The sequence below is a fragment of the Agaricus bisporus genome (assembly GCF_000300575.1).
Source record: "Agaricus bisporus var. bisporus H97 unplaced genomic scaffold AGABI2scaffold_5, whole genome shotgun sequence".
Classification (NCBI taxonomy): Eukaryota; Fungi; Basidiomycota; class Agaricomycetes; order Agaricales; family Agaricaceae; genus Agaricus; species Agaricus bisporus.
Window position 1 is genome coordinate 2,249,198 of NW_006267368.1, and position 17,543 is coordinate 2,266,740.

The 17,543-nt window shown below is 46.8% G+C and overlaps 5 protein-coding genes across 5 annotated transcripts; 2 read left to right on the top strand and 3 right to left on the bottom strand.

Annotated features, from left to right (window-relative positions):
- The first annotated feature begins 1,152 nt into the window (after positions 1-1,152).
- Positions 1,153-2,359, top strand: AGABI2DRAFT_192972 (hypothetical protein). Its single transcript, XM_006461405.1, has 4 exons — positions 1,153-1,389; positions 1,441-1,804; positions 1,860-2,221; positions 2,282-2,359. Exons 1-4 carry the CDS (start codon positions 1,212-1,214, stop codon positions 2,299-2,301), a joined length of 924 nt encoding a protein of 307 aa, XP_006461468.1. The 5' UTR covers positions 1,153-1,211; the 3' UTR covers positions 2,302-2,359.
- A 1,072-nt stretch (positions 2,360-3,431) lies between these two features.
- AGABI2DRAFT_178619 (hypothetical protein) lies at positions 3,432-6,535 on the top strand (the record flags this gene model as incomplete). The annotated part of the gene is made up of 2 exons (XM_006461406.1): positions 3,432-5,777; positions 5,865-6,535. The coding sequence occupies 2 exons, from the start codon at positions 3,432-3,434 to the stop codon at positions 6,387-6,389; spliced, it is 2,871 nt and encodes a 956-aa protein (XP_006461469.1). The 3' UTR covers positions 6,390-6,535.
- Positions 6,536-6,794: 259 nt separating this feature from the next.
- On the bottom strand, positions 6,795-9,840 carry AGABI2DRAFT_192973 (hypothetical protein). The gene is made up of 10 exons (XM_006461407.1): positions 9,631-9,840; positions 9,444-9,566; positions 9,053-9,381; positions 8,878-8,997; positions 8,752-8,820; positions 8,407-8,695; positions 7,930-8,349; positions 7,682-7,879; positions 7,174-7,619; positions 6,795-7,120 (listed from the first exon to the last, which is right to left on the bottom strand). The coding sequence occupies exons 1-10, from the start codon at positions 9,684-9,686 to the stop codon at positions 6,882-6,884; spliced, it is 2,289 nt and encodes a 762-aa protein (XP_006461470.1). The 5' UTR covers positions 9,687-9,840; the 3' UTR covers positions 6,795-6,881.
- A 1,021-nt stretch (positions 9,841-10,861) lies between these two features.
- On the bottom strand, positions 10,862-13,245 carry AGABI2DRAFT_185708 (hypothetical protein; the record flags this gene model as incomplete). Its single annotated transcript, XM_006461408.1, has 16 exons — positions 10,862-11,146; positions 11,207-11,304; positions 11,357-11,586; positions 11,643-11,654; positions 11,715-11,799; positions 11,853-12,043; positions 12,097-12,112; positions 12,163-12,230; positions 12,287-12,359; positions 12,415-12,441; positions 12,500-12,673; positions 12,729-12,796; positions 12,851-12,868; positions 12,935-12,948; positions 13,004-13,022; positions 13,077-13,245. 16 exons carry the CDS (start codon positions 13,243-13,245, stop codon positions 10,918-10,920), a joined length of 1,491 nt encoding a protein of 496 aa, XP_006461471.1. The 3' UTR covers positions 10,862-10,917.
- A 978-nt stretch (positions 13,246-14,223) lies between these two features.
- AGABI2DRAFT_222252 (hypothetical protein) lies at positions 14,224-17,531 on the bottom strand. The gene is made up of 12 exons (XM_006461409.1): positions 17,522-17,531; positions 17,273-17,455; positions 17,024-17,214; positions 16,837-16,959; positions 16,447-16,775; positions 16,271-16,390; positions 16,144-16,212; positions 15,799-16,087; positions 15,313-15,741; positions 15,066-15,263; positions 14,578-15,011; positions 14,224-14,529 (listed from the first exon to the last, which is right to left on the bottom strand). The coding sequence occupies exons 2-12, from the start codon at positions 17,306-17,308 to the stop codon at positions 14,288-14,290; spliced, it is 2,460 nt and encodes an 819-aa protein (XP_006461472.1). The 5' UTR covers positions 17,309-17,455; positions 17,522-17,531; the 3' UTR covers positions 14,224-14,287.
- Positions 17,532-17,543: the final 12 nt, after the last annotated feature.

Consider the following 17,543-nt stretch of genomic DNA (forward strand, 5'->3'; position numbering starts at 1 on the left):
GTGAGTAGGCTGTACCAATTGACCGACGGGCCATGACGCAATATCTAATGAAGCAAGTCCAGCGTGATAATTGAAACACACATACCTCCAATACTTCGAATTGACCTCAGTATGTATCAGGTATGATGTATGCTGGAGTGGCGACTGCGGTTACGGTATGCTTGCTATTCTTAGAATTAAGGAATGAATAATTGCCAAGACTTCAAAGAGGTTACATATTTCAGAGACGGCAAGTAGAAAACCGATATGATCAGAGGTGAGTTCAAGTAGTACGATTTCAAGGAATAGGAACAACGCGCCAACAGCATCGGGGCAAACTCACAGTTCACCTCGACAGGTTTTGCATGGCTACAGAATTAAATGGCTACAGAACTGCCACATAAGCTCTTGTCTCAACTTCCTAAAAGTACGGACTTGGAGTCGGCCGTGATGCGGCGCATACAGAACGTCTCAGATTTATTAGAATGTATGATGAGCGGCGACGTTCAGTCGCCGGTTTACAGCTCCAGGCTTCAGGGACAGACACCAAAATCAGGAAGTTGGATTTCGCCAGCGGTAAGTCCTGTCAATGTGAGCTCAAATCCCTAATGAACTCACTCCAGAAACCTAGATGTCAAATTGAATCATAATCTTTTTCGTCTGGCTTAACCATCCCACCCAAGGTTGACTCAATGAAGTGAAGGACACGACGTCTTCTCAGTGAAAAGCAAGAACCTACCAGCAACTTGCTATACAACACGAACATTGTAGTCAGACTCATTACTGAAGACAAACACGTTGGTATAACCAATGTAAGTATGCCAGCTGCCATACCATAAGAGTGAAAAAAATCACCTGAACGAACCTAATAGCTGTGCCGAGCACACAAAAAAGTTGTTAGAAAAATTTGATCCTGACTGGGTCTCAGGTCTCTTCACCTATCCTCTCTTTTAACACTCACGTTTAATTATTATGAATCGCGTTATAAATCAAAGTTATAGGGAAAAGAATACTGAACGACAAATCTACAGCACAAAGGGTGATCAAAGATATTTTGAGAAGTGTCAGGTCACGAGCTGCCGGTTCAATCCAAGCCCTGTGTATTGAAATTGAAGCTATGAGAAACAGAAGAGCACCACGCAGCAAAATCGATAACTCACGTGTGCTTCATTCCTCAAGGCGATCCGATAGAATATTACCAGAGAATAACTACAAGTTATCCTCTCACGAAGATGTCGACACAATCATCGTCTCCTATTGTAGCCCGAGATGCTTTGCACAAACGAGCCATACCAGAAACAGTTCTTTCACATGCCACTAATCCATTGACAGCGCCCATTGTTATGCCCGAAGGTTTGACTGCGACTCAGAGAGCTAGCCGAAGATTCTCTGTCGATCAGAACGCCATAGGTGTGTCTCCCGAAGTGAGCGCATGAGATAGTCTGTTACTGAATATCCTAGTGACTGGCGGTGCTGGGAATTTGGGCCTAGAAGCAATTAGAGGTCTCTTGGAACATGGAGCGACAGGCATAGCGATATTTGATCTTCTGCAAACTCTCACATCAGCACGATCTGAAATTCAGAGCCTACATACCGATTTTCCTCAAGCGGATATCATTACGTTGGAGGTTGATGTGACGGACGACAAAGCGGTAGAGAAAGCGGTAGAAGAAACCAAATCGAAACTGAGTTCGATAAACGCGTTACTATGCTTTGCTGGTGTTGTCGCAACTACGCATGCTTTGGAGATGAGCCCAGTGGAGTGGAGAAGGGTTTTGGAGATTAATACGACAGGAAGTTTCCTTTGTTCCCAGGCGGTAGCCAAGTAAGTAGATTCTGCCGGGTATGATCATAGCCAGGGTTGACCTACTCTCTAAAAGGCACATGATAGCGCAAGAACAAGGAGGAAGCGTCGTATTCATAGCCTCTGTAGCAGGCCAGATTACTTTAATCCCTCAACCCCAAGTCGCATATAACGTCTCCAAGGCCGGAGTTTTGCATATGACCAAATGCCTCGCAGCGGAGTGGGCTCGTTATGGCATACGGGTGAACAGTATCAGTCCAGGGTATATGGATACGATTTTGAATTCTGGAGACGGCTTGGCGGCTGCGAGGAAAATGTGGCTCGAAAGGACGCCGCTGGGTAGAATGGGTGCGCCAGATGAATTGGTCGGTACCATCATTTTGTTGTGTAGTCGCTATGCGGGGAGATACATCACTGGAGAAAATGTCAACGTAGACGGTAAGTCTGTGAATACCAGAGAGCGCTGAAACAGGCTAATTTACTTCATGACACTGGTAGGTGGATTGAACGTCTTCTAGAGAGCAGTTGGGCGTTAGAAATAAATACAATCAAACAAGACCATTTTGTCAATTTGAGCTAAACTCCGCTCCTCATGTACATATGCCAAGTGAAAGGTTTTCTGAGGGGTGCGTTGATCCTATCTTGCGCATATCCTCTGCTTCCAACAAGGTAAAATATCTTAACCTGACCCATTGAATTGTTCCTCTACCAGTTTCGTTGAATCGAGAGATGCCAGGAAAAGAATTGGGGTTGGAGGGTCGAGGTTTCGCATGAGGCTACTTGGATCCGAGTCCAACACTATAAAGCACTTCAACATATTATCTCTCTAATAGTGCACGTCAAGCTGTTAACTCTATCAACTTCCTTGCCGGTGCCTTTTTGATACAGGAAATTACAGAAAATGGGCTCAGCAATCGCCTCCTGATCCGCGAGAGCTCGAGCATATCTTGGGACTTCTTTCCCACACCACTCATGAGCTTCTTTCAGGATGATATCTCTACAGGGACCAAAGAAGATTGAATGGCGTAAACGTTGATGGATTCAATCGATAACTCATGATCATCGATCTCTCCACGCTTTCACATGCCTTCTTCTTGACGGAACCTGCTGCGGTGGAATGTTTCAGTGATAATTGGAATGGAATAGGTGACTATGATACGGGCACAAAAGAAAACGAGCACAAAAGAAACAAGTCTTTGGTTGCGTGGCTAGTTTGATTGAGCGGCCGGATAGTTAGCCGATCAATCGGGATATGTTACGAATCTACAAAGACCATTCTCAGGGAAGCTACATCCAATACATAGTTTCAGACCCCGCGACTCACACTTTGGTGGCTTGACGTTACCTGACGTAACTCGACGAAGAGCTTTATCAAGAAATAAATAACTTATCGAGGAATGCAGGTTCGGTTCATTGTTCCGAAATTCTTCCTGGCGTCAATTGCTAATTTGGGGATCATGATTTGTACGGCAACCTCCATGAATAACACTACTTTTTGGTTAATTGTCGTATGGGGAGATAACAGTTTGCCCTTTCACGCCCCTGCGTCCCTTTAACTACCGGACTCATCTTTCTTCCGTCTATATTCAACCGCGATTACGGATCCCCCATTCCCGCCTGGACTCGTGTAAATCCCCCGGCGTTCAGCATGCCTACTGCGGTCGAACGTTCGCAAAGCCCCCGGGGCTCCCACCACTCCGTAGACGAGTCAGCAGCGAGGCTGAAGAGGATCAGCAGTAGTGATCGCCTGCATTTGTTGCGAGCCTGGAATGAAATGGATCTCCACTTCAAGGAGGGTTCTGTGGACTACCTCTGGCTATTCTATACCGCTTTCTACTCAGCCAAAGGCGCCAATCGGAAGGAGCAATGCTACGTGGCTAAACTTGCGATTTGGAAAGAGAGGTCATCCTTCTCTCACGAGTACCTCGTCGTTACAGTGAAATCTGTTCATGACGACATCCGGGAACAATACCTGCTTTTCGAACGAACAGTGGGCGAGCTGAATAGGGAAGGAGCTAGGGAAGAGAAATTGGATGGAGAAGAAAAACGGAGAAGGCGGGGGCGGGGGGAAAAACGAATCATTGACGCTGTTAATATGCCGGAGCGTCTCTGGGAGGCCCACACGTTTGGTGGTAATGCGACGAGACAAAGAGACCTTTCGGATGAAGAGGACACGGGAAACGATACATGGAGGATGACAGTCAAGAGTCTGATCAGCGACGCATCCGAGTCGAGCTCTGCAAACTTGATCTTAGCAGATGACCGATACCAAGTGCTAGATAAACCGTATAGAAACCCGAACGACGTTCATATTGCCTCGCTTATTCTCAAAAAGCCCTATCATGATGATGATGACGAAGAGGCTCCGAAAACCACCGCGGATCCCTCTGTACCAAAATCGCCTACAGCCCAAGAACCCGAGCAGACAGAGAAAATATCCTCTCAAGAAGTCGAGCAGACAGAGAAACTATCCTCTCAAGAGGCCGCGCAGGTAGAGAAGATGCCCTCATTAGAAGCCAGGCAGACAGAGAAATCACCCCTTTTAAAAGCCGACCTACCCTCTCACGAAGCCGAACAGACCGAGAAATTACCCTCTCCTGTCGCCCCCGATAATCCCGAAGAAAACGACCATCCGTCGGCGGATCCGAAATCGGACGCTCCACGTCCACCAACTCCAATGCCTCAGCATCCTATCAACGCACTTTGGTCCAGTCCACTTGTCGAGCGTCAGTTTTCTGCTGAATCTGATAGCTCCTTGCTTCTGGAACAAAATATCACATCAAACTTGGACTGTGATCAATCCGTCTTAGAAAGAGCAAGTGTGAGCGCACCCGACATAACGACAGCCCGACTCTCCCCTCATTACTTTGCTAGTCAACTTCCCCGGGGAGGTTTTGATGATGATTGGGAAGTGGATTCCTCTCGAGGTACCATATTTTTCGAAAGCGGATCTGAACGGGTTTCTTTCCGTACCAACTCTCCCGGCTCTACTCGCTCTTTCCGCTCTGACTTTTCTGCTCCCGTCAATCAAAACTCATCCGTGTATGGAACCCCGGTGCTTCCCTACGGTCTTATTGAAGACAGTCAACACGCCTTGCACGAGTATTTGAACCAATCACCGACTCCGCATGAGGACACAAGTCAACATAGAATACTCACACCTGTTCGTCGCAGCCGTACATCCATTGATCAGCTCTCCTATGTCCAGTCAGAGGTCGACTCAGTGATCGAGCCAGAGGTCAAGCCTACGGAGGTAGATCCACCCATTAGCGATACTGGCCAGGAGCCGAAGAGTCTCTTATTTGATTCTCACGAGGGCGCGGACAACTCTCGTCTTCCTGTTCTTGAACTCAAGACACTACCAGAGGCCAATCAAGACCCAATTGAGGTCTCGAGTTCAGAACCGCCTAGAGTTCAAGTTTTGCAAGAGGAGGAACCTCCACTCTCTCCTCTCGAAAATGAGCCTCTATCCCCGGAACAACACCCAACTGTTGAAGAAGAAATTTCTATGGTTCCAAGATCTACAGAATATTTACCTTTAGGACGTGTTCCCTCACATGCATCGAGTGACTCTAAAAAATCCACATCTTCGAGGGTATCGAGACACAGCGTGCGATCCCTCTTTTCGATCCATTCTGATACAATACCACCTATGCCTTCACGGAAATACGTCTTTCTTTTCGAACTCGTGGCTCTGGCTGTCCGACTCCATAAATGTAAATCCCTCTACCGACTGTTCACGAAAAACTGTTATTGGTTCGTCGGGGTTATGTTTCACGTCATCAGAAATTTCTGTCAAATTGATGTCTCGATCGATGACAAGGATGGAAAACCGGATGTCATGAAACCGGACGATGAGGTAACGATATGGGTGAATAGCGGTCGGATGGGGAGGTTTCTACATGCGATCAAAATTATGAAGGCGCCGAGATTGTTTACGATTCAGGCTCTTAAACGGAAATGGCAAGCCTCAAATGCTAGGTTTACAGCTCAGGTACGCATTGCAGCGTGTTACGGTTGCTCAAGTGCTGATAGATAGGAATAGCTCAGAGTTAATTTTGCAGAAACCTCACCTGAACAGATGAGCGTCATTCAGCATGCGGTAAATCGTGAAGAGGTGAGGCAGATAAGGCGGGCTCAACGCGAGAGGGAGATACAGCACAGGCTTAACGAACTCAAGAAGAGGGAGGAGGCACGAGCAGATGAGGAAAGGAAGAGACACATTGAAGAGATTAAGGAGGAAAGAAAGCGGTATGAGGAAGCGTTGAAGAAGAAAGAGGAAGAGGCAAAGAGGAGGTATGAAGAGGAGGCAAAGAAGAAGGAGGAAGAGGCAAAGAAGAAGGAGGAAGAGGCGAAGAAGAGGTATGAAGAGGAGGCAAGGAAGAAGGAGGAAGAGGCGAAGAAGAGGTATGAAGAGGAGGCAAAGAAGAAGGAGGAAGAGGCGAAGAAGAGGGAGGATGCACGAGTAGAGGAGGAAAGAAAGAGGTACGAAGAAGAGCTGAGGAAGAGGGAGGAGGAGGCGAGAAGAGCGGAGGAGGAGAGGAAGGCGTTACTAGAAGAGTTGATGAGATACCGAGAGAGTGAGACGAAGAAAACACAGATATAGACAAACTTAGGTGAGAAATCACGCAAAAATTCCGAAGTGTTGTGTGGGATCCAAACGCTTCGGGCCATGTTACTTCACTGGACAAGGATCGCCCTCAATTGCTTTCTGTATTAGTATATTACCAATGTAATCTACCAGATAAAGAGTGTATCGGTAGTAGGTTGAACATAGAATGGTTGTCAAACTCACTATGGTGGTACTAGTAAATGGGGTGTGTATCGTTACGAGACCTGCAGCTTGGGTATTTTCGGAGCAGAGATCCCTTTTAGTGGTTACTATCAACGTAAAGCATGAATGCACGAGGAGCAGCTAGGCGTTCCTCAAACTTTCTTCGTTCCGTCGCCAGTTCCGAGTTTTGAGTTTCGACCCTCCGAATTAGAAGGCGAATGCGAGTCGCCAGTATTTGTGAACGAAGGCAAACTCGAGAGGCAAAGCCTCGTCTATTCATTCCAAGAAAATTTCAAGACATCGGCGAAAAGAATCAAGTACACATCAAGAATTAATCAAGCGACGAGTGGCCAATACCAATCTCTCCAATTTCTTCTCCAACTCCTCACGACGATCAGCAACTTGCGCAGCCTCTTGCGCATAATCAATGCACATCTGATGCGCGCCGGGTCCATCTAATTCCAACTTGCTCCACAACAATTGAAAGACGTCTTCTTCACCTCCTCGTACCAATTCGTAGTCAATCGCCATTGGAACATTATCGACGAAACGTTTATAAGAAACTAGATATCTCATAAAATCAAGTCAAATTGTTTCTAAACTTGAATTCGCGTACCTTGGAAATATGCGCGGACTGTGGCCATGATTTCTAGCGCTGGTTCCATGTCATCCTGCCCGAGGAGTTTTGGTAAATCATCTTGAGTGAGGCCTGGATAACCCGCTCGAGAAAGTGCGGTAAGCGCTTCTGTTATAGGATCCACGGCGCCCTCGTCAATTGAAGCTGATTGGAATACCGAGCGAGAACGATTCATCGGGGATCTTGTCTCTTCTGCCATTGCCATCGATGTCATTTTTGTAGGTGAAGGCCTCCTCGTACCAGGGCTAAGAGCTTTCCTTTTGGCATCTCGACGAGCACGACGATAGTAGACCAGGAATTTCTCCTTGTAATCCGCCAAGTAATGATTATTAACTGTGAATGGTTCACCTTCTACCTTCAATAACCACGCCACTTTTTTCTTCGCCGCTTCAAGGCAGTTTCCTAAATGCTCATACATAATCAACCTAGTACGTATATCGTTAGAGCACCTAAAACATCTAACAAGAGCAAGAAATAAATGACTCACTGGATTCGCTGCTCCAACCTTCCTTGGCCGAATGTTGAAAAGTGATGGTGGACGAGCTCCTTCGTATGCTCTGCTAAAATCTGGAAAACCCTATCGCACAACCATATAACTGGGTTCTCCCATTGAAGCAGTATGTCCTTGATATATTCTCGTTGAACCACGAATGGGAAATTTCCCGGGAGTTCTCGAGAACGCGACCTTCACCTTATTAGTTCATGAGTCTAGCCAAATCGGAAGCGAATACTTACTCGGTCATCCGTGCGTGTACCTCATTCACGTTAATTGACTCAACACTTTCAACAAACAAACCAGCGGTACTCTCGTCTTCATCGTCTTCATCAGAAACTTCCTCATCTCCATCTTCCTCCTGCTTGAGAAATTCAGGATCCGCGAGGCTGTGAGCAATGCCTGAGTTATTGTACGGAAGAAAGGGCGGGGCCGTTTTGCGAATGACACGGCGGAATTTCTCAGCGGGGAGTCGAATTCTCTGAATGATACCTTCCTTGTGAGGTACGCCTTCAACATTCCTCCGGGTGTCCGCATCGAAATCTTTGACCAATTTCGCAACTTCGTTTAGTGCATTGGCTGGTGGAGGGTTGGGTAAATCGCCAATCTGTTGACGAGTCTTAAAAATCATTCCCTCGATCTCCCTCTGAATTCCGGGCAACCTATTTAGGACGCGAAGATGAGTTTCCCTTGTTTTTTCTTGTCGCTTCAAAACATACGTTTTCGCGATCAGATCAGACAAAACTTGACTCAACCTCTCAACCAAATTCTTCGTCCTCAAATATCGAACATACATCGCCTCTAATTCGTTCCACGGACTCGTCGCAGTGAAAAACTCATCCTCCTTTTGCCGAGCTTGCTGCCAAGTCCAGTTGTTCTTCAAATCGTTCGAAGCGGGCTGTTTGACGCAGAACCAGTTGTTTTGAAGCGGCTCCTTCTCGTTACGAATGAACTTCAGCCAGCTTTGTTCTTCACCAGCAGGAATTCGGTCGGGTTTCGTGAGGACACCTTTGAATAGGATTATTGAAATCTAAATAGGCGTGTAGAATATAAGTTAAACATACCAATGGTGCGTTTACCTTCCGGATCATACTGCTTAGCGAGCTGGTGGGCACCCTGATCCTCGAAATCGGCTACACGTTTAATATTTGGTGAGCCAAAAAATAGAAAACATAGCTATCCTGACTAACTTTCGCATGCAACCGTCAACAAAATGATGCAATTGCTTTTATGAATGTACGTGGTCACCAAGCCTTCGACGAGCTTGATGTCACCAGCATTTCCGCCTCGTCCAACACTCGCAATCAAACCTGAGCACTACTTTTAGCCATCGAACCAATCACCATCTTCATCCTTTAAACACACCCGGTAAGTCAACGAATGACAAGTCTGCTACATCGGGGCCGCTGATCGCCAAAGAGACGCAGTTCTTCGAAAATGTCAAAGAATTTCCTTCCACTAAAGACGGTTCATCGTCGTTTAGAAAGCTATTCGCAGGTTTGTCAGGGTTTAGAATTGCTAGTTGAGCTCTTCGGATCCTGTCATCGACTTCCTTCTTGTCGTAGATAGTCGATCCAAAAGTTTCGTTCCTTGACTGGCCCAAGGGTTGCCCGCTGCGATCAGTGGTAATGCGCAAGGAAACAACACATTTCCAGGGCTGGGATGAATACGAAAGTCGACACTCGGTCGGGCAACTGTGATGAAACCGGCATGAGAAACTGAAAATCAGATTCAAAATGCTGCGGGAAAAACGTACCGAGTACAAGTCCCAGAGGCGCGAGGAAGTGTGATCCCAGAAATTGACTCAATCAAGGAAGATTTACCGGCTGACTGGTTACCAACGACAGCAATCTGTGGTAGGTCGATGTCGACTTGGACTCTAACCCATCACAGTTCATCGTTTGTACCAATCAACATGAAGAGAGAAACGGAAATGGGCATACCCGGTGCTATGAAGCCCGTTCACGAGGTCAAGCATGCGACGCTGTTGATGGGACATTTGTGGATTAGAGAGTCCCACAGCTTCCGAACTTGCGCCGTTTGGAGGACTAGTCGTAGGTTCCGGTGTAATAACAGGGGCATTGGTCGAAGGCTGTGATCTAATAGGCGAAGAAGACACAGGGGAAGAGCCCGGCTTGCCACGTCCAAAGGCCATTACTTTCAACTTAGATGGATGGGATGCGTCAGCTCACCCCGGTTTTTATACGAAACTCTGAAAATTCAAACCTAGCACGTTGAGGACACGCTCACGCAACGCGGGTGACAAGTATGGCCTCGAGGCCATGACTCCAAATCTGCAGCTGTCGGATGCTGCGGTGTTCTATGCAAGAGAGAGTCGTGTCATGCGGATCCAGTAGTTTTGTGTGTAAGCGAGTGAGCGACGAGCCTAAATCCCATTGAAGTTCTTGGAGGGAAGGAGAGGTGGTTTCTTTCCGCCTTCTGTATTGGCATGCTTCCATGTTCACATTCTTACCGCAGTTGACGGCAGAACTTTCCCAGATTACTCCTGAACCAAGACCGTCGAGCAGGGATAAGTTAGAATCCACGTGTTCACTGAAGCTTGCAGCAGGGTTGAAAGGTAGAGGCTCCCGCAGCAAATGACGTCGATGTACAGTTAAACATTCTTATTTGATTATGAACGACGCGATGCCGAATCCACCGGAGTGCGTGCGAGCCATATCAAAGCCAGGGGTTGACGACTTCGAATACCATGGAGCACTGGTGACCATGGATGATGGATCTAGGTCGCTGCTGGAAGCAAAGGGGCACAGATGCCAGATATCGGATTACCGGAATTGAGTGTTCCGACTTGATATGCCGAGATCAACTACGGCCGGGAGCGACCATCAATCCAGAAGGCTTTGCGGGACGTATCTAAGCGCGGCACCAAAAGACCTCATGAACTAGTCAACGAGCTTTTCCAGCAATATGCTGAAACGAGACTAATCCTGGCCGGAATGGAGGTAGCAAAACCATCTTCTGGCTATATCTATAAAAAGTTCAAGGACTCTTCATTGACAGCGCTCCGATCAATGCGGCTATCTAACTTATTATCAAGGATTATACGTTGTTAACACCCGACGATATTGACTAGCCTTCTTAGAGCCCGGGACTTCGCCGGGGGGAACAATGAGTATTCGACGGTATTTGTGTTGGCACATTCTTGCATGTTCATGATCAATTAACTCTTTTATTTTGTGCATCAACAAAGTTGTGGAAAGACGTTATCTTCACAGTTGGTACCGGAAATTAGGGTGTCTATAGCCCAAATCCCTTATCTCTTCCTTAGTCTTTCCCTCCAACCGGTAGTCCCTTCCCCCTTGATCTCGCTTCTTATTCTCATGCCATAAATACCACATACCGACTCCAGTGAACATAATGACTGTTATCGCGGCTGCCAGATTGATGGAGTTACCCTTAAGGAAGTTGGGCGAGTCATCAGGAAGATATGTCCAGACACTGAGCAAATCATCACTACGTCAGAACGGAATTCAAATTCTTCAAAAAACTCAAACTTACGCAATGACTGCGCCCAATGCACCAATTCCAGGGATAGCGGCAGTCGCGACAGCACGCATAGTATCTGGCGCTGCATTATCTGCACCCCAAGTGAGAAACTAAAGATCGATAGTTGTAAGTCGCGAGACAAGAACAAGGAGTTTGAATTACCAAAGGACCAGAAGGAGTTCCACCCATGATAGAAAAGAAACAAGCAGCATAACGTGCATGAGGATTTTCGGTACCAACGGCCATAGCATATCCTAGCGTTTGAGACAGCATACAAACGATGACTGCGATACCTCGGCTATTTAGGTACCAACTCAAGTAGCAATTGAAAATCGACCAGACCGCGCCGACGAGATAACAGGGTACTGTCCTTAGTTGTGCTTGAACGACCGCTGGTGATGATATATTCATGAGAAGTGGTGGTTTATGGGGCCCGAAAGCTACGTACTGAAGTCGCCAACTATGCATCTAAAAGTTAGAGAACTCGAACAACGCCTATTTATGGAATGGAAACACTCACGAGAATTTATCACAGTTGGCAGAAATAGACTCAGTCCCTGGAATGAGATATTTACGAAAAGGAAGCCCATTGAGCACACACAGGTCTATATATAATTATCAGAAAAACAAGGGTATAAAGCAAAGATGGACGTTATACCCAGATATTGAAAGAACGGAGGACGAGTTTCCAAGTTGACTTTTCTTTCATTCCATCAACTTTAACCGGCGCATCAGCATTGACTCTCGCAATTGCCATTGCTCGCTCAGACTCGTTCAACATTTTTGTTGTACGTATGTCTTCTGGTATGACGACCAGCAAACAAAGACCGATACCAATGGTGACGATACCTGCAAAAAAATGTATTTTAGGACATCTATGGAATGAAATGGGAACTGTTTACCCTCAACAAAAAAGATCTATTAAAGCTTCCGTTATTTGGTTCTTTGTCTGAATCTTGGCAACTCACCTTCCTCCAACGTGTGATGGGACCAAAATCCCCGATAGTCAAAAGCCCTGAGGCAAGTAGTCCTCCAACTAGATGGATATCCGATTGGTATGCATGACAACACCGACAAAGACTAGATACTCACAGGCTCCCGCAAGGCTTGGGGCCAGGCCAAAAAAGAATCCCATGCGCAGAACAAGCTCCTTGCGGCGGTAAAACTGAATTGAAGTAAGTAAAAGTTAACTTCAAAGCCATGTGATGCTACCGCCTTACCCGCGCCAAGATGTAGACAAGTCCGGCCTGTCAATATCCACCCATAAGCGTCCACCGCCAAGGTGTAGATGCAGAAAGGAATTACCAATGTTCCGCCTTCTGCGATTCCCAAAAATACCCTTGTCACCAGCATATGCGCGTAGGTCTTCATGAAAGCAGATCCTAATGCTACTGCCCCGAACGCAATGACCAAATATGCGACCCAGATAGACCCGACCCGCTTGAGAACCAGATTTGATGGTACTTCAATGACAGTAAACTATCGAATGCATCAGACACATGGGCTGATACCATTAAATGAAAAGATGACATACAAAAATATAGAACACGGTTAGCGCAATATTGAAGTCGAGTCCTTTCATGCCGAGGTCGGCTTCGAGACCTGAGATTCCAAATGTCAGTCTTCAAATTATCGGAGTAACACTCGACCGCGGACCTGCAATCTTAGCATTGCCTATTCAATGTGTGCCTGAGTATCAAAATGACGATATCAGGCTGTAAATTCCACAGTTTCACGCACCCACAGCGGTTCTACAGAGCTCAAGTCAGTCTATTGCAAATGCATGCGCAGTCAAATGGAGCGTACCTGTCGACAAAGTTTACGCAGTCTATTGAGATAGTACAGATTAGAAAACGGATCTCAACGGGAGTCATGAGCTTACAGATTAAGCAGAACATCGGTAGCAAGATGAGGTCTAGTTTGCGCACAAGCTTTCTTTCAGCAACCGGGTCAATTTCTTCCAGCAGTGTACTTTCGACTTGAACATCGTCATGTTTGACCTCGATGTCGATATTCTCTTTCAGGTCGCTTGGGATAAAATTCTTTTCCATGGGCTCGACAAGGGAAGAAAGAATGGAAGCCTCATTGCTGTACCTGTCCACTATTATATATATATCAGTATCACGATATGCATGATCCGCCAAGCACTTACTAGCCACCTCTGGCTTGTCATAATACCCTTGGAACCCATGAGCCTATATCCAAGTTAAGTCATTCTCGATGCTAGTGTCCGCATCATCACATGGGTTCGTCGAATCGAAGATACGGTCGTGGGTGTTTTCCCGCCGCAAACGGCATGTGAACGATATAATACACTCCGCAACTCCCTAGCCTTTCAAAGTTAACGAGAGTCCCGACAAAAGTGTCCTGATTTGAGTTGCCCACTGCAAGATTGTCAACTTTTCCTCAAGCCTGTCGGGTTTGGCGGCTTTACGGCGCCAGATGACACGGAGAAAATATCCTTGCCAAAGTAAGTTGACCAGACCAGGCTTCTTGTGCATAAATTGAAACCCGAAGGGATCAGACTGCCGTTGTCCTCCCCAGATCGGCTTCCGCTCGTCCATTTCGCTTCAGGTCTAGTGGCGGGCTCGAGTTCAATTCGAGAATATGGATTTACAGGAGAAGTTGTCGGGAAACTGATGGTTCCCACTCGGCCAAACAGCTATGACTGTGCTCGCTTATACGCGGCACTGACTGATGGCATCATTGATTAAGTTTAAAGCTTAAAAACACTCCCCGAACTGAGGTCCCACTACTAATTATGAGGCCTTCGAGGCTAACTTCATGTACTGGAAGGGGATCGGGTGCACCGTTGAATTGTATGTCAGCCTTCTTAGTTACTATAGCTGCCAAGCAAGGGGAGAGCGACCAGCGTGAGGCCCTCCTGTCTCCTGCCAGCCCCACTCTGTATCCCGCCAGGTCTCTCCATTTCTCCCACTTGAGAAGGCGTCACCTATTAATTATAACCAACATCAAAGGAGATTGAGTGAAACGGTCATTTGGTAATTAGATCGTTCAGATATCTTCCTGGGATGATAGTTCTAACTTGATTACAAACAAATGTAAAGATATGGACGCAGGGAAAGCTTCAAATCATCGAGAATTGATCAAGCGACGAGTGGCTAATATCAGTCTCTCCAACTTCTTCTCCAACTCCTCACGACGATCAGCAACTTGTGCACCCTCCTGCGCATAATCCTTGCACATCTCCTGTGCACCGGGCTTATCCAATTCCAGCTTCCCCCATAGCAATTGAAAGACATCTTCTCCACCTCCCCGGACTAGTTCGTAGTCAATCGCCATTGGCACATTATCGACGAAACGTTTATAAGAAACTAGAAACCTCATTCAAACAATTGTTTCCAGATTCATGGCTAGCGTACCTTGGAAATATGCACGGACTGTGGCCATGATTTCTAATGCTGGTTCCATGGCATCCTGCCCGAGAAGTTTGGGCAGATCCTCTTCAGTGAGGCCTGGATAACCCGCTCGAGAGAGTGCGGTTAGGGCTTCCGTTATAGGATCTGTGGCGCCCGGGGTGAATATATTCGGAGCAGCCGTCGATGGCGTTCCAAAGAAGCTTCCTCCGTTACCACTACTACTAGCCTTTGCGCGTTTTGTCAATGGAGTTGAGGGCTTAAATGAAAACTTTTTGGCATCTTGACGAGCACGACGGTAGTAAACCAGGAACTTCTCCTTGTAATCTGCCAGGTAGTGATTGTTGACCGTGAATGGTTCGCCCTCAATTTTCAGTAACCACGCTACTTTTTTCTTCGCAGCCTCAAGGCAATTTCCCAAATGCTCGTACATGATCAACCTAGTACGTATATGATTAGGCACCTAATACACCCGAAAGAGCTGAATCACTCACTGAACTCGTTGTTCCAATAGTCCTTGACCGAACATTGAAAAGTGGCGGTGGGCGAGCTCCTTCGTATGCGCCGCCAAAATCTGGAAAACCCGATCGCATAACCGCATCGTTGGCTTCTCCCATTGAAGTAATATATCCATGATATACTCTCGTTGAACGACAAAGGGAAAGTTTCCAGGAAGCTCGCGAGAACGTGACCTTCACTGTATTAGTTCAAGAGTCAATGAAAGTGTCAGAGAATACTTACTCAGTCATACGTCTGTGCACCTCATCCACGTAAATCGATACGACACTTTCGTCAAGCGAAGCAGTGGCTCCATCATCTTCATCCTCATCGTCCTCTTCATCATAAACTTCCCCATCTCCATCGTCCTCCTGCTTGAGAAATTCAGGATCCGCGAGGTTGTGACCAATGCCTGAGTTATTGTACGGAAGAAAGGGCGGGGCCGTTTTGCGAATGACACGGCGGAATTTCTCAGCTGGAACTCGAATTCTCTGAATGAGACCTTCTTTATATGCTACGCCTTCAATGTTTCTCCTGATATCCGCATCGAAATCTTTGACCAGCTTTGCCACTTCGTTTAGTGCATTGGCTGGGGGAGGTTTTGGTAAATCATTAATCTGTTGACGAGTTTTGGATATCATTCCCTCGATCTCCCTTTGAATTCCTGGCAATCTGTTTAGGACCCGAGAATGAGTTTCCCGTTGTGTCTTTTCAAAAAGATCTACATACGTTTTCGCAATCAGATCAGACAGAACTTGACTCAACCTCTCAACCAAATTTTTCGTCCTCAAATATCGAACATACATCGCCTCCAATTCGTTCCACGGACTCGTCGCAGTGAAAAATTCATCCTCCTTTTGCCGAGCTTGTTGCCAAGTCCAATTGTTCTTCAAATCACTCGAAGCGGGCTGTTTGACGCAGAACCAGTTGTTTTGAAGAGGCTCCTTCTCGTTACGAATGAACTTCAGCCAGTTTTGTTCTTCTCCGGCAGGGATTCGGTCGGGTTTTGTGAGAACACCTTTAAATCGGATTGTTCAGGTTGTAAATAGGTGCGGCAAATGCAATTGAACGTACCAATGGTGCGTTTACCTTCCGGATCATACTGCTTAGCGAGTTGATGGGCACCCTGATTCTCGAAATCGGCTGCAGACGTTCAATGTTAGGTGAGCCAAAACTAGAAAAAATAGCTGTGCTAACTGACTTTCGCATGCGACTGTCAACAAAATGATACAATTGGTTTTATGAATATATGTGGTCACCAACCCTTCGACGAGCTTGATGTCACCAGCATTTCCGCCGCGTCCAACGCTCGCAATCAAACCTGAGCACTACTTTCAACCATCGAATCGACTACATCGTTTTCGTTTTTCAACTCACCAGGTAAGTCAACAAATGACAGGTCTGCCACATCGGGGCCACTGATCGCCAAAGACACGCAATTCTTCGAAAATGTTAAAAAATTTCCTTCCATAAGAGACGGTTCATCGTCATTCAAGAAGCTTTTTGCGGGTTTGTCAGGGTTTAGAATTGCTAGTTGAGCTCTTCGGATCCTGTCATCGACTTCCTTCTTGTCGTAGATAGTCGATCCAAAAGTTTCGTTCCTTGACTGGCCCAAGGGTTGCCCGCTGCGATCGGTGGTAATGCGCAAGGAAACAACACATTTCCAGGGCTGGGATGAATACGAAAGTCGACACTCGGTCGGACATCTGTAATTCAAATCATGAGAAAGCCCTAAACTAGACTTATATTGTCGTTGAGAAACCTTACCGAGTACAGGTCCCAGAGGCGCGGGGAAGGGTGATCCCAGAAATCGACTCTATCAAGGAAGATTTACCAGCTGATTGGTTACCAACGACAGCAATCTGTGGTAGGTCGATGTCGACTTGGACTCTAACCCATCACAGTTCATCGTTTGTACCAACCAACACGAAGAGAGGAAGAGAAACGAGCATACCCAGTGCTATGAAGCCCGTTCACGAGGTCAAGCATGCGACGCTGTTGTTGGGACATCTGTGGATTACAGAGCCCCACAGCTTCCGAACTCGCGCTATTTGGAGGGCCAATCGTAAGATCCAGCGTTTTCACATCTGGGTCGGTCGAAAGCATTGATCTAGTAGGCGAAGAAGACACAGAGGAAGAGCCCGACTTGCCACGACCAAAGATCATTATCTTCAACTTAGATGAGTGGAATGCGAAAGCTCACCATGGTTCTTATACGGTAGTTTGAATGTTCAACCATTACGGCACGTTGAGGACACGCCCACAAAACGTGGCCTCGCGGCCCTGGTGGGCCAAATCAGCTGGTCCTCCCGCTGTCGGGTGCCGCGGTATTCTATCCAAAAAAAACTCGTGTCCTATAGGTCTAGTAGCTTCGCGGCCGGCGACCCTGGATTCCATAGAGATCGTTAGAGGGAAGGAGCGGTTGCTTTTTTTCGCCTTCTGCGTATCTTGCCTTGTTTCGCATTCTTTCTGCA

What these genes read in the sequence shown, in the direction of transcription:
- AGABI2DRAFT_192973 (XM_006461407.1), bottom strand. Translation starts at nt 9,686, where the DNA reads ATGTCCCATCAACAGCGTCGCATGCTTGACCTCGTGAACGGGCTTCAT. An exon ending in GCCTCTGGGACTTGTACTCG is followed by an intron (nt 9,382 to 9,443) that starts GTACGTTTTTCC and finishes GTTTCATCACAG; the next exon opens with TTGCCCGACCGAGTGTCGAC. An exon ending in AGTCCGCGCATATTTCCAAG is followed by an intron (nt 7,121 to 7,173) that starts GTACGCGAATTC and finishes TGAGATATCTAG; the next exon opens with TTTCTTATAAACGTTTCGTC.
- AGABI2DRAFT_192972 (XM_006461405.1), top strand. Translation starts at nt 1,212, where the DNA reads ATGTCGACACAATCATCGTCTCCTATTGTAGCCCGAGATGCTTTGCAC. An exon ending in TGTCGATCAGAACGCCATAG is followed by an intron (nt 1,390 to 1,440) that starts GTGTGTCTCCCG and finishes TGAATATCCTAG; the next exon opens with TGACTGGCGGTGCTGGGAAT. An exon ending in AGAAAATGTCAACGTAGACG is followed by an intron (nt 2,222 to 2,281) that starts GTAAGTCTGTGA and finishes TGACACTGGTAG; the next exon opens with GTGGATTGAACGTCTTCTAG.
- AGABI2DRAFT_222252 (XM_006461409.1), bottom strand. Translation starts at nt 17,308, where the DNA reads ATGGTTGAACATTCAAACTACCGTATAAGAACCATG. An exon ending in GTCATTTGTTGACTTACCTG is followed by an intron (nt 16,391 to 16,446) that starts GTGAGTTGAAAA and finishes AGTAGTGCTCAG; the next exon opens with GTTTGATTGCGAGCGTTGGA. An exon ending in GGAAGGTAAACGCACCATTG is followed by an intron (nt 16,088 to 16,143) that starts GTACGTTCAATT and finishes TCCGATTTAAAG; the next exon opens with GTGTTCTCACAAAACCCGAC.